Raw genomic sequence first — 11,975 nt, forward strand, 5'->3', positions numbered from 1 at the left:
ACGACAAATAAGGACTTGGTAGTTTCGGAACAAATACACTACAAAAGATGAAATAATAGCCTAACAAAAACTTCAGTTCTACATGTTTATTAGAAACAGAGGACGAAAATGACTGTAAGCCATAGTCAACGGCAACAAAACAAAATAGCAGTTCTACCTTCCGGCTCCGGTGCCGTCCCAAAATCTGTGAAAATACAAGGTGGTAAAAAGAGGTATGCAGGAAGACAGAGAGCTTCCTCTATGCGTGTAACTGCCACAACAATGCATCACAAATCCTGCTTGTCTCACTACGTACTGTACACTTTCTCATAAAGCTGCACGTAGTCAAATAAAACATGTCATTAACATATTGTTAGAAATACTAACAACCACATTTGCTTCTTTAGTATGGTCAAAGCAGGGTCACCATGACAAATACATTAAGAAAAAGTCTGCACGTTAGTCCGGGAAACAAAACAAAAAAAAGTTTAAAAATAACACGACTCGTATGAATGTAGACCGTATGTAGGTCTTTAAATAATGTACTGTAGTATGCTGTTTCTATTCTCAATGAATTGAGAACAACTTTTGCAGACAACGTGCGCGAGTGTGCCCCGACACCACCAAATTCAACAGTCACTGATCCGATATTGGAATTTATGGGGTATATTAAACAGCATAATACGGTAACAGTTCAAGTGTTAACATTCATTAGGAGCTAGAAATGTTTCAGGCGCTTGTATTTAAAAAAAATATATATGGGAAAAAAAAGGTGAATGTCTCCTGTTACTGCGAGGCGGCCATTTTGGGGCTTCGGCATTTTAACGCAGAATCTTTTGTGACTGCTCATCTGAGGCACTGAGACCAAAGTTCATTTTTAATGAACCCAGGGAACAGGTCCTGCCATCTTGGTCAATTGGCTCGGACATTTTGTTCCCAAATTGAGACGCCCGAGAGAGGACAAAAGCCAGGCCGTGCTCTCTCTCATTCATTTAAGGCGGTGCAATTTGTGATTGTCTTTGGTCGTCGACGTGGCCTCCGATCGCCGATTGCGCGTCATGTGAAAAGAGGTTAGGTTAGTGCACGTCACCGCCTTTAAAAGTTCTGCTGCCGTCGCTTCTTGGCGTCCATGGCGTCCAGGATGGGCTGGCGTTTGGCCGTGTAGCGTTGACGCAGCTCCTCGATCTCCCGCTCCATCATGGGGTCCAGGGCGCTCAGGCGCATCTGAAGCTCCTCAAAGTCCAAATTCTTTAACTGCGACAAACAAAAATACATTTTAAAAAAATGGCTGACCTGACTTTCCCAACATCTGCTGTTTGGAAACCGTTGCTACGGTAACATTAGCCTGCAATCATGGCTCATTGTACCTGTGCTAGGTTACTCACAAAGTCAAAATCTCCATCCTGGGGCACCTTCCAGTTGTCTGGGAAGATGTTCTTGGACTGGATGTGGTAGCCGGGCTGGTCCTGAGGCTGGTTCTGATTGTAGTTTTCCTGCTGGTGTTGTTGATGTTGTTGTTGTTGCTGTTGTTGTTGCTGCTGCTGTTGATGATGCTGCTGCTGCTGTTGAGCCACCTTGTTAGAGTCCTGCTTGTCAAAGTAGTCCATGAAGGACGGACGCAGCGGCTGCTGCGGCGTGCCGTGCCCTGCGGGGAGAGCCACCGCAAACTCTGGTCAAAGAGGAGCCCATTGGGAACGCGGCGGGGTCAATCACGTGAGTCGGCGGCGCTCACGCCTCACGGAGCCCCGCTCCTCCTCGTCTTCGTCCTCGTCGTCGTCGCTGTTGATGACCATGGTGCCCAGGTCCGATTCCAGCATGGTGTTGCCGTGCTCGATCATGGTCTGCGCCCCTTCGCTCATGGTGCCGCCGGCGCGCATGGTGCCCGCGCCCTCCGAGCCGGACTTGACCATGGTGTGGGAGTCCACCTCCGTTTCCTCGTCCTGGGGGACGCGGCAAAGACGGCGGCGGCTCGGGCAGTTGGCCGGGCAACGGGCGACGGGGGCGACGAAGGCGACGCGGCACCCACAGAGTTGTCGTCCTCTTCTTCCAGTTCCCTCTGCTGCTCCTGCTGCCTCTTGGCCTTCATCTCCATGGCCTCAGTGATCAGGTCCCTCAAGATGGACACCGGCTTAGCCTGGCTGATGAAAGGATGCTGCCAAAAGTGACAAAAATGGGAAGGGGGGAGATTAAAAATCACTCTCCCTTCCTTTCTTCTTTTTCAAGTTCCAAACAACATTTCAAACCAACCTGCAAAAGCTGCGTGGCGGTGGCCCTCTGCTCCGGATTCTTCACCAAACACTTCTTGACGAACTCGGTGAAGTCGTCCGACCACAGCTCCGGTTTGCGGAACGTCGGCGGGGGGTTGGTGGGGATCATGAAGATGGCCTGAGATGGCGAGGAGACGGGCAGAGTTTGGCGATGGAGACCGGGACCGGCGGCCCCCCGCCCGGCGCGTGACGCTCACTCACTCTCATGGGGTGAATGTCGGCGTAGGGGGGCTTGCCCTCGGCCATTTCGATGGAGGTGATGCCCAGCGACCAGATGTCGGCCACGCAGTTGTAGCCGATCTCCTGGATCACCTCCGGCGCCATCCAGAAAGGCGTTCCGATCACCGTGTTCCTCTTGGCCATGGTGTCCTGGCGAGGGGGAAAAGAAATGAGGCCTTTGTCTACGCCGCGTCCACATTTCTAGATTTACCGTCAGCTGTCCCGCCACTCCAAAGTCGGCCAGCTTGGCGTGGCCTTCCGTGTTGAGCAGAATGTTGCCCGCCTTGATGTCGCGGTGGATCTTCCTCATGAAATGGAGGTACTCCAGACCCTTCAGGGTGGACTTTAAGATGGTGGCGATCTCGTCCTCCGTGAGCTAAATAGCAGACAAAAACGGGACTTTATACATTGCGTCACTGGAGAGTCCGCAAATCAGCGTCTTCGGGACGCACCCCGTTCAAGTGCCACCTGTCAATCAACTGTCCCAAAGTACTTTGTTTGGCACAAATTCCACTCGGGCCGTCAGATTAAATCCACTTATCGGTATGAGAATTTCATAGGGGACTTGAAAATGACATTTCCAGACTCAGAAGGTATTCTACAAGATAATAGCTGTCCTTTATCTAGGAAGAGCGGACCCACCGTTTTATTGCGTAACCTGATGATGTCAGACACGGAGCCCGCCCCGCAGTACTCCATGACGATCCACAGATCGGTGTTTTTGAAGTAGCTGCCGTAATATTTCACCACGTAGGGACTGTGACAAAAGGCAACAGATGAGTTACTTTTGTCATGCACAGTCTTCAATATTAACTGGGTAGGGTTGTTTTTGTGCTAAACCTGTCACACTGCTGCATGATGGAGATCTCCTTGATAATCTCTTGCAGGTCCGACTCCACGGGAACTTGCTTGATTGCCACGACCTGTCCAGACTCTTTGTGGATGGCTTTGAACACACTGCCATAGGAGCTGAACACACACACACACACACACACACACACACACAAATGTTCAAGTATTTCTCGACATATTCTAAAACGATTAATGTTACTCTGTCTCGTTTGCACTGTGATGAGGGGAAGTAACAAAAATAAAAAAAACTTGCTCACCCTTCACCAAGTTTTTCCAGGACGTCAAAGACTTCCTCTGGTTGTTTGGTCAGACTGTCTTCACTCAGTTTTTTCAGCTTGCTACTTAAGGAAAAAGAAAGAAAACATTTCAAAAAGGAAACAAAGTCATACATATGACCACCGTGAATGATGAGTCATTGATAACACATTAAAGTTTTGTTTCCTATTGCCACGGTCCCACAATAGCTTACACGAATACCGTTGTTACAAGATAGTTATTACAAAACGAAGGTGTTGAGAAGGCCGACAAGGCTAATTAAAATTAGCGTCGCCGGCTAGCTGTGCGGGAGCTAACAAGTCAAAAAGATTTAAATGACTTAAGAGGAAACACTAAACCTTTGTTTCCTATTCCCACGGGAGCATGTATGTTCCACAATGGCTTACACACGACTATCGTGTTTTATGAACACATACTACGTTTCGTTGTTAAAAGTTAGTTATTCTCGTAAAATAGCAAATACAAAACGAAAAAGTGTTGAGAACGCCGAAAAGGCTAATTAAAATTAGCGTCACCGGCTAGCTCTGCGGGAGCTAACAAGTCAAAAAGCTTTAAATGACTATTAATAGGAAACGAAATACGGACACAGACCTTTTGGGAGCTGATTGTTCCATGGTTTGGAATGGCAGGTGATCCAAAAAGGTAAGGGAATGACGTCCAGTTGCAATGTTTTTTTTCTATGATAACTGTGTGGACATTGTCGTCGTTGTTGTCAAAAAATAGTGTTTGTTTCCGAGTGAAGGCCACTAGCTAGCTGTGTCCTCTGACCAATCACAAGCCACGTTGCATCGAAGTAACGTCGACACGGCGCACGCGCACTGTTAAATAGCGCGCGTAAGCATCCAGCCTGTTGGACCGTTGCTGCGATACGCAAGTAGGTCGCCGTATTGAATGTGTCAGAGCAAGGCCACTCCAACAAAACTTCCTTAACTTTAGACAATTGGTGCCTTCCTGAAAAATAGGGCAGGAAATGGATCTTGATTGGAGGAGGGATGAGTGGGAAGTGTCCAAGCTGTGTTGGCCTGGGCAGGGCTTTGCCACAAAATACAAACAAACACGAAACAACACAACCTACTACATAATGTATACCTAGGCTGACATGTATTTATTGATTATTAATTTTCCTGGGTTTTTTTTGGATTTGTGCACTTCGTGGCGGAGCTTTAAAGTTCATAATACTTTTAGTATCTGCATAATGACAATTCAATTCGGTTGTCGTCCGTTGGAGGGCAGTAACGCCAAGAGAGAAGAAGAAACTGTCTCACGTTAATCGCTGATAAACAAGACGAAGAAGATAGCGCTAGCAGTGTTAATCTCCCTGACGAAAAGGGTCGTTTATTTGACCTAATACTCTTCTAATGCGGTTGCAAATATACATGACTTGAAATATGCCCTTTAACCTTGCGAATTAATTAAGAAAGTCATAGCTATCTTGTGCTTTTTGTTACGGCGAGACAGCGAAGCTAACGACAGTTAGCGTACCTGCTTTGCTGTGATTTAGGTATATAATAATTCAAATAATTCCTATCGAAGAGCCAACGAGAAAGTGTGTGTATCCATGAGTTGTAGCGGCACCTAATAACCTCCGCTAGTATGTCTTTAGTCGCTTATGCCAGCAGTGATGACAGTGATGGCGAAGGAACATCGAGCAAACAAGGTGCCGGGGGGCTCTTCTCACTTTTGCCAGCCCCCAAAAGAGCATCTCCGGCGGACAGTCATTTGTTAGGTCTGCCCAAGCCCAAGAAGCGTACGGGGCCAGTCAAGATCGGTATACCGCATAACAATGTGAGTATTGATGAGAGCCACCGGACTGGTTTGAACCCATCAATTGTAGTTCAAGATTGGTTTTTGTTAATAGGCAGACTCAGATGACGAAGAGCCAGAGAAGAAGAAAATCCAACCCAAGGTAGAAATACTTTTCAATATTTGAATTGGGTTATAAATATCCAAGTGGAGTCAACTCGTACGTTGACCCCCTACATTAATGTTTTTTTTCCCCCATCAGGCTGCAGGAAGTGGTTTGTCGTCTCTCCTGCCACAACCCAAAAACCTCAACGTGAAGGCCACTGACAGACGGTTGATTCCTCACGCGCTCACCAAGCGTCCGGAATCCAACGCATCCCCTTCCGCCATAAAAGCGGCGGCCAAGTCGGCGGCGCGACAGCTGGCCAGACACATCGTGGCCAACGAGGAGCACGAGGAGGACATCTCGCCGCAGAATTATTTTTCATTGGGCGACGGGCCGGAGCCTCCGACGGCTCCCGTCCTCCCCAGTCCCCAAGTGGAGCCTGTGGCCGCTGTCGTGGAGCCGCTTCCGGCACCCCTCCCGGCGCCTCTTCCGCCGCCGCTTCCTCCTCCGCCGCCCGGCGACGATTCGGGCCAGTCGGACGCCCCTCTGGATTTCGGTGGAGGTCAAGAGGGAGCCGCGGCGTGGGGAAACCAATATCCGCAATATCAGCAACCCATGGCGGGACCGGAATCATACCACGGGGTAAGCCCGTCTCCCATTTCAAGTCGGCCAGCGTTACTAACGGTGAATAATAATAACACGAGCCACCTATTGTCATTCAACAGGGATACGATAACAACGAAGCATATTTACCAGATCCCAGCCCCGGCTTGCCGGACGACCAACAACCGGGGAACTCGGCCATGTTTGATGAGGAAGCGGTACGATCGGACCCGTTTAGGAAAGGCTCCTAGCGACCGGGCTCCCACCTTACTTAACACGTGTGGCGCACTTCTCTACGTTGCAGTTTATGCGGCTTCAGGGCAAAAGGAACCGAGGCAAGGAGGAGGTCAAGTTCCTGGAGATTAAGGGTGACGACCAGTTGATCGGCCACCAACAGTGGCTGACAAAGAGCATCTCTGAGGAGAAGAAGGTCCACGGATCCTTCAGCAAGGTAAGGCCCCCCATCCTCACCTGGATTCCACATGAGCAAGTTCTCACTTTGGCTGTTTTTCGGCCTGCAGAAAAAGGGAGGAATGCCCACGGGACAACAGAGGCGCAAGCACCAGATTACATATCTGATCCACCAGGTGAGATTCAAAAACCAGTATTTGAGTCAAAGCTCCAATAAAACCTGTTTCTTCTTCTCCTCAGGCAAAGGAACGCGAGCTGGAGCTGAAGAACACCTGGGCAGAGAACCGGATGACCCGCCGGCAAACGCAGGCCAAATATGGCTTCTGAGAGAATTAAAAAAAAAGAGCGGTGCTTCCCATATATTTGAAAACAAATGCACATTTCCTCAACTATTTTCTCCTGGCTCCTTTTTAAAGTCAACTTTTACCTTTCAGACAGGGCGGCGCGAGGAAGGGAGGGAGGGAGGGAGGGAGGGTGGCTTTGGGAAGCCTTGTAAGCCTTGTAAATGTATTCCTTTGTATGTATACTCCTCATGTCTATTTAGTGTTACATGATCAAATTTAGCAAAGGGTCATCGTAATTCCCCAAATAATAATATCGTGTTCATATTCAACTTGATGCACCCGGACTTAGAATTTTATAATAAACAAGCTGGTGCACAAATGTCTTGCTGGTCTTTGAAATACAGCTATATTTTATACAAAAAAAAGAAGCAAAAAGAAAACATTCACTTGAGTGAGCATCATTGTTTCTTTAATAAAACAATGGTCTACCCAACAAGTGGTCGTTCCAGTAAGATGTCAATAAATGTACGTCATTTAGTCTGTTTTCTTGTGGTCACTGGGTGACATTGACGCGTCATCCTGACTGGATTCCGCTTGCTCATCTACATCTTGGGAAACTTTGAGCTCATTCCTCTGCTTTCTTAAGAGTCGCTGATGTCTGGATGACATGTCCTCGTAGGGGACTAAAGACATGGGGATGCGGATCGTATCCAGTCCGTTCACCTACAATGACACCTCATTAAGATGTGCTCACATTTTTTTAAAAAAAATCTAAATAACCATCATTTTACCGTTACTTCACACCAGTAGTCGCCCAATTCTGTGATAGGCTCGAACGGAAGCTTCAAGGCATGAGGAGGCACTACCATGGACATCTTAAACAAAAAGACATTGATTTATCAACAAACACAGCATTAACATTTGAAAATAGGAACACAATACTAGTGTACTGCTTCTCTTGCCCAACACCCATCGCTTCAAGTTTGTCAGTCAGCTCATTCGGTCAATGCTTGATAGCATAAAACTGCAACCCGGGGGGGGGGGGGGGGGGGGGTACCTTTCTAAGGAATCGCCTCCTCACAACTTCACTTGTCAGCTTAAAGTCTTCTGAGGGCATTTTGTGGATGGTCAGCTTGCAGCCCTTTAGGAACTCCACGGTCTGCATGATAAAGTACATTTGACTTATTTCCGTCATTGTGTTTGTTTGTGTGTCGCTGACTCACCAATTGTCCGGTACGGGTTTGGACTCTTTCGTGAATATCGCCCTCACGCAAACGCTGGAAACCAAAGAGACAAAAGTGTTCCAAAACCACCGTGCCACATCATCATCACATCACATCCCAACACGTACCTTGAACTCCTCCGCAAACATCTGCTTATTCTCAGGAGACGAATACACGGCGAGTCCCTGGGGCAGCAGCTTGTTCCGTCCCAACGACTTCTTCACCATCACAGTCTCTCCTCGGCCACCCAGCTCTGAAACACATTCCCAAAAAAAAATTAGCACAGGGGTTTCCAATATGGAGGGGGTCCATGAAGACTCACTGGGGACAGTCTGGGTGAGGATGAGCTCCATCTTTTCCTTGGGAGTGTGTTTTCTGTCCTCCACGAGCTTATAGATGCGGTGCCGGCGGGGGTTTAATCTCGGGGGGCTGCCCACCTTGGCTAGGGGGACCTGCCACCAGCGTTCCAACACTACGGTATTCTAAAATAACAAAAACAACCAGTCAGTTCAAAGAAATAAGTGGCTGTTCCAGGACCCCACACTAATGGTGCTTGCTTCAAGGTTCACGACAAAAAAATGGGAATTCGGAAATACAATTACTGACAGGTGCTAGTGTTTATTTAACATTAAAAAGAGGAAACTGACCTGGACGGGAGTCACAGAGAAATTCCTGATCGACATTTGGCCCAGTAAATTATGAAGGGCACGGCACCGGGAGCTCAACATGTTTAATTGAACTGTCGTTTATAGAGTGTCAAGGAATTTATTTGGGAGGTAATAGTTCGCAAAAAGTGCCTTGACAGAAGCTTAAAGCGTCGTATAACTGCACATTTTTCGCGGCTACTATTAAAACTCGAGAACGTTTGTAATGACGTAAGGACCCCGATCGATTAGTAGCCCTATATTTTTGCCTGATTACAAAAACAAAACAAAACAAAAAGAACTGGGTAAAAACAAAAGGGACGTCAACTTAATACAATAGTATTATAGTTGAATTAATCTTGTCTATTCATATGGGTTAAATTATGATTATATAGATAATAGTGAGCAAAACATTGACGTTTTTTTCTTTTCCTAACTAGTAGGCCAAGAAATAGCCTGTTCAAAATTCTAACGTTTGCATTCGTTAAAACTAATGTATACAATTACTCGAGTGACACAATAACTTGACAACAAAACTATTTTGTTAGATAAAAAAAAATAGCCCAAACGTATCTATTGAACATGTTTAATTATTTCCATTTAAATATTTCAAGGCCCACCGAGTGTGAAATATGAATTGTATTATGTATTATATTTAATCTTGCACACTTCTGCACTCTGTATGAAGATTATTGTTGGGGCTCCAGCCTTAACATTGATAAATAAGTGCTATCGTGTTGGAATGGGAGGGCACGCAGTGTTGATGTCACACTTTCTTCATCTTGGCAATAATAAGATATGTGTCCACTCTTGTGGGCCATGTCATTCACTTGACGCTAAATGAGTGGGAAAAAAAGAAGATGGAGGTTTCCGTATTGTTTAATATAACACCATGGCGTCAGCTCACCTATTGTCTCCTCTGTTTCTTGTTTGGGTTCTGTTGAATCGCTGGCTTCTACTTGAGGGCCTTTTTTAGAAATACATTTCAAAATCCTTTTTTTGGAGAGGACAAATACCAGAAAGCGTTTGACTTACTGCTTTCTGGAGGTGTGGTCTCAGGACTGGCGTCCGACTCCGTCGGAGGCCCGGCGGGAATGGCGTTTGGTTCGGAGTCCGGTTCGGCGTCCGTCAGCTGGAGTTCGTCTTCTTTCCTCGCCGTGGTCGTCGCATCGGAAGGGTCTGCCGACGACGTCTGATCGGAAACGGTCTCGATGTCTCCTTCCACGTTGCCGTTAGCCGCCACTGTTGCGTAAACGGGGTACAATGTCATTGTATGGACAAAATGGGCAGAAATGTTCATTGTGTAGACGATGTTAAAGATCATTTGAGAGTGGACGCTCACAGACGACCAATCGTGGCTTATTTCCTTATTAGCAGGTTTTTTTTTTTTCCTCAAAGGACTTTTTGTACCTGTGGCGATGGTTCCGTTGGTCTCCTCTGATTTAGCTCCAGGTTTGGTCGAGTCCATCGCTGAAGTTTGGGAACTGGTGGAACAACCCATCCTGTCCCATCCACGGCAGATTGGACTGGAAAAGAATAACAAAATGTGCAATTTGTGTACGGTCTGCTTTAGTGTCGCATCTTGTGTTGTTGCAGCGGTGGCCTGGAGTTACCGAGACACGCCGGCGGGGCAGTCAGTGTTTGTTGTTGACTGTAACTGAGGCTGTTTCCAGGAGGCTGGCAAGAAAAATGCATTATTCAAGTGCTCAGCGGCCACTTCCGCGTGGAGGCCATCCCGCCACACCGTCTAAACTGCCACCTAGTAGTTGTCATGTTCACCAAATTCTGAATTTCTCCTTCTTCTGCAATGTGGATACTTTTCTGAACAGTTCACAGTACTGTGTGGTCTTATGGAGATATTTTATATGGATATTTGATGTGAATGGCTGTCAACTTGAGTTTGCAAAGTAATCACTGACTTAAATCAACATTTCTTTTAACTATAACTTTTGTCACAGGAATGATAAGGTATTCTTTGACAAATGAGATCATTATTATTTCATTCATTTGTCTAATTTTGGCTCCTTTGGCCCTCCATTAGATATAGTAAGTGAAACCAACCCCAGCTCGAAGCCGAAAATTACGTGTTGTTGTGAACGCAACCAAACTGCGCGGGTGTCATTTGCGCATGCCGCTTGTAGTTAGCGCCGCAAAGCATGCTGGGCCTTCCTTTCCTTCCGAGGCCATATTGGAGTAAACTCACCGTAAGAATCTCTTGCAATTTTCCGATTAAAACACCCTTAAGTATATGTTTTCACGTCGCGTTTAGACCCAGAATGCAATGAAACGTCTCACGGTTCCGTTTTCGCCCCCAGGTTAGCCGGCGTCGGACTTGAAACCGCAAAAATGGTGGCTGCTAAGAAGACGGTGAGTGGCACGCACTGTTCGCTTCACGTGGAGGCTAACGCCAGCTGAGGCCTGCTAAACTGAGGAGCTAATGTCAACACATCACAAAATTTAAATAGCGTTAACTTTACTTTCGGGAGTGTTAGCCACTCATTTTGAAGAGGGCGTAATGTGACGCAGCTTGTATTGACGACTTGTGGCAATTGCAGAAATAATGCTAACGCGGTGGCAGCTCCGTTTCCCTTGTTTTGCCAGCCACTTTTCAAAATGTGCATTTTGACCGCAGAAAAAGTCGATGGAGTCCATCAACTCCCGACTCCAGTTGGTGATGAAGAGCGGCAAGTACGTTCTCGGCTACAAGCAGTCTCAGAAGATGATCCGACAGGGCAAAGCCAAGCTGGTCATTCTGGCCAACAACTGCCCAGCGCTCAGGTACATGCCAGCCAGCCAGCCATGTAAATGTCACCTAAAAGCTCTCATTTTTCTTAACTTGAAAATGCAACCTATGTGAAATCATTTGGATGGGGGTCATTTGAAATGAAAACTATGATTTCACACTCATAATAATTTGGGATGAGGGATGAATCTGTTCTAAACAGAATTAAATGGGGCGTACGTTAGTGATCTTTACACCTCATTTACAAACATAATTTAAAACAGCCAAAAAAAAACCTTGATTAATTGCTGAAATAATTGCAGGAAGTCTGAGATCGAGTACTACGCCATGCTGGCCAAGACGGGCGTGCACCACTACAGCGGCAACAACATTGAGCTGGGCACCGCCTGCGGCAAATACTACCGCGTCTGCACGCTGGCCATCATCGACCCCGGTGAGTTTGGACTTCCTCCTTGAGGAGATCCCAGAACCTTTTTGTTCCTGACTTATCGCCCCCCTCAATGCAGGTGATTCTGATATCATCAGGAGCATGCCCGATCAGCAGCAGCAGGCTCAGTAGGACCCCACCCCCAAGCCCCCTCATTGTCATAAATAAAGTTGATGTTGACAGTATCTTGTCACTGGC

At 46.9% G+C, this 11,975-nt stretch overlaps 5 protein-coding genes across 5 annotated transcripts; 2 read left to right on the top strand and 3 right to left on the bottom strand.

Annotated features, from left to right (window-relative positions):
* Positions 1-71: 71 nt before the first annotated feature.
* Positions 72-4,507, bottom strand: stk3 (serine/threonine kinase 3 (STE20 homolog, yeast)). The gene is made up of 11 exons (XM_077743941.1): positions 4,185-4,507; positions 3,575-3,655; positions 3,306-3,434; positions 3,108-3,222; positions 2,677-2,841; positions 2,448-2,615; positions 2,227-2,364; positions 2,006-2,131; positions 1,712-1,919; positions 1,365-1,624; positions 72-1,233 (listed from the first exon to the last, which is right to left on the bottom strand). The coding sequence occupies exons 1-11, from the start codon at positions 4,205-4,207 to the stop codon at positions 1,075-1,077; spliced, it is 1,572 nt and encodes a 523-aa protein (XP_077600067.1). The 5' UTR covers positions 4,208-4,507; the 3' UTR covers positions 72-1,074.
* Positions 4,508-4,811: 304 nt separating this feature from the next.
* Positions 4,812-7,119, top strand: prcc (proline rich mitotic checkpoint control factor). Its single transcript, XM_077743949.1, has 7 exons — positions 4,812-5,378; positions 5,452-5,499; positions 5,599-6,084; positions 6,168-6,263; positions 6,350-6,496; positions 6,567-6,632; positions 6,697-7,119. The coding sequence occupies exons 1-7, from the start codon at positions 5,187-5,189 to the stop codon at positions 6,781-6,783; spliced, it is 1,122 nt and encodes a 373-aa protein (XP_077600075.1). The 5' UTR covers positions 4,812-5,186; the 3' UTR covers positions 6,784-7,119.
* A 68-nt stretch (positions 7,120-7,187) lies between these two features.
* On the bottom strand, positions 7,188-8,853 carry mrpl9 (mitochondrial ribosomal protein L9). The gene is made up of 7 exons (XM_077743953.1): positions 8,611-8,853; positions 8,286-8,445; positions 8,092-8,216; positions 7,964-8,017; positions 7,798-7,899; positions 7,532-7,615; positions 7,188-7,463 (listed from the first exon to the last, which is right to left on the bottom strand). Exons 1-7 carry the CDS (start codon positions 8,689-8,691, stop codon positions 7,275-7,277), a joined length of 795 nt encoding a protein of 264 aa, XP_077600079.1. The 5' UTR covers positions 8,692-8,853; the 3' UTR covers positions 7,188-7,274.
* Positions 8,854-9,227: 374 nt separating this feature from the next.
* LOC144214834 (uncharacterized) lies at positions 9,228-11,380 on the bottom strand. The gene is made up of 6 exons (XM_077743532.1): positions 11,085-11,380; positions 10,221-10,284; positions 10,018-10,133; positions 9,643-9,849; positions 9,515-9,574; positions 9,228-9,443 (listed from the first exon to the last, which is right to left on the bottom strand). Exons 3-6 carry the CDS (start codon positions 10,106-10,108, stop codon positions 9,430-9,432), a joined length of 372 nt encoding a protein of 123 aa, XP_077599658.1. The 5' UTR covers positions 10,109-10,133; positions 10,221-10,284; positions 11,085-11,380; the 3' UTR covers positions 9,228-9,429.
* Positions 10,698-11,962, top strand: rpl30 (ribosomal protein L30). The gene is made up of 5 exons (XM_077743533.1): positions 10,698-10,811; positions 10,923-10,974; positions 11,240-11,385; positions 11,653-11,783; positions 11,857-11,962. The coding sequence occupies exons 2-5, from the start codon at positions 10,954-10,956 to the stop codon at positions 11,907-11,909; spliced, it is 351 nt and encodes a 116-aa protein (XP_077599659.1). The 5' UTR covers positions 10,698-10,811; positions 10,923-10,953; the 3' UTR covers positions 11,910-11,962.
* Positions 11,963-11,975: the final 13 nt, after the last annotated feature.

The sequence above is a fragment of the Stigmatopora nigra genome, chromosome 21 (genome assembly GCF_051989575.1).
Source record: "Stigmatopora nigra isolate UIUO_SnigA chromosome 21, RoL_Snig_1.1, whole genome shotgun sequence".
NCBI lineage: Eukaryota > Metazoa > Chordata > Actinopteri > Syngnathiformes > Syngnathidae > Stigmatopora > Stigmatopora nigra.

Bases quoted from the DNA above. Each gene is read 5' to 3' on its own strand.
- rpl30 (XM_077743533.1), top strand. From the start codon at position 10,954: ATGGTGGCTGCTAAGAAGACG. The intron at 10,975-11,239 runs GTGAGTGGCACG...TTTTGACCGCAG, and splicing joins TGGTGGCTGCTAAGAAGACG to AAAAAGTCGATGGAGTCCAT. The intron at 11,386-11,652 runs GTACATGCCAGC...AAATAATTGCAG, and splicing joins AACAACTGCCCAGCGCTCAG to GAAGTCTGAGATCGAGTACT.
- prcc (XM_077743949.1), top strand. From the start codon at position 5,187: ATGTCTTTAGTCGCTTATGCCAGCAGTGATGACAGTGATGGCGAAGGA. The intron at 5,500-5,598 runs GTAGAAATACTT...TTCCCCCATCAG, and splicing joins AGAAGAAAATCCAACCCAAG to GCTGCAGGAAGTGGTTTGTC. The intron at 6,633-6,696 runs GTGAGATTCAAA...TCTTCTCCTCAG, and splicing joins TTACATATCTGATCCACCAG to GCAAAGGAACGCGAGCTGGA.
- stk3 (XM_077743941.1), bottom strand. From the start codon at position 4,207: ATGGAACAATCAGCTCCCAAAAG. The intron at 2,132-2,226 runs GTTGGTTTGAAA...CACTTTTGGCAG, and splicing joins CCGCCACGCAGCTTTTGCAG to CATCCTTTCATCAGCCAGGC. The intron at 1,234-1,364 runs GTGAGTAACCTA...TGTTTGTCGCAG, and splicing joins AGGATGGAGATTTTGACTTT to TTAAAGAATTTGGACTTTGA.
- mrpl9 (XM_077743953.1), bottom strand. From the start codon at position 8,691: ATGTTGAGCTCCCGGTGCCGTGCCCTTCATAATTTACTGGGCCAAATG. The intron at 8,446-8,610 runs GTCAGTTTCCTC...TTGTTATTTTAG, and splicing joins TCTCTGTGACTCCCGTCCAG to AATACCGTAGTGTTGGAACG. The intron at 7,464-7,531 runs GTAAAATGATGG...GTGTCATTGTAG, and splicing joins ACTACTGGTGTGAAGTAACG to GTGAACGGACTGGATACGAT.
- LOC144214834 (XM_077743532.1), bottom strand. From the start codon at position 10,108: ATGGGTTGTTCCACCAGTTCCCAAACTTCAGCGATGGACTCGACCAAA. The intron at 9,850-10,017 runs GTACAAAAAGTC...TTTACGCAACAG, and splicing joins CAACGGAACCATCGCCACAG to TGGCGGCTAACGGCAACGTG. The intron at 9,575-9,642 runs GTAAGTCAAACG...TTTCTAAAAAAG, and splicing joins GACCACACCTCCAGAAAGCA to GCCCTCAAGTAGAAGCCAGC.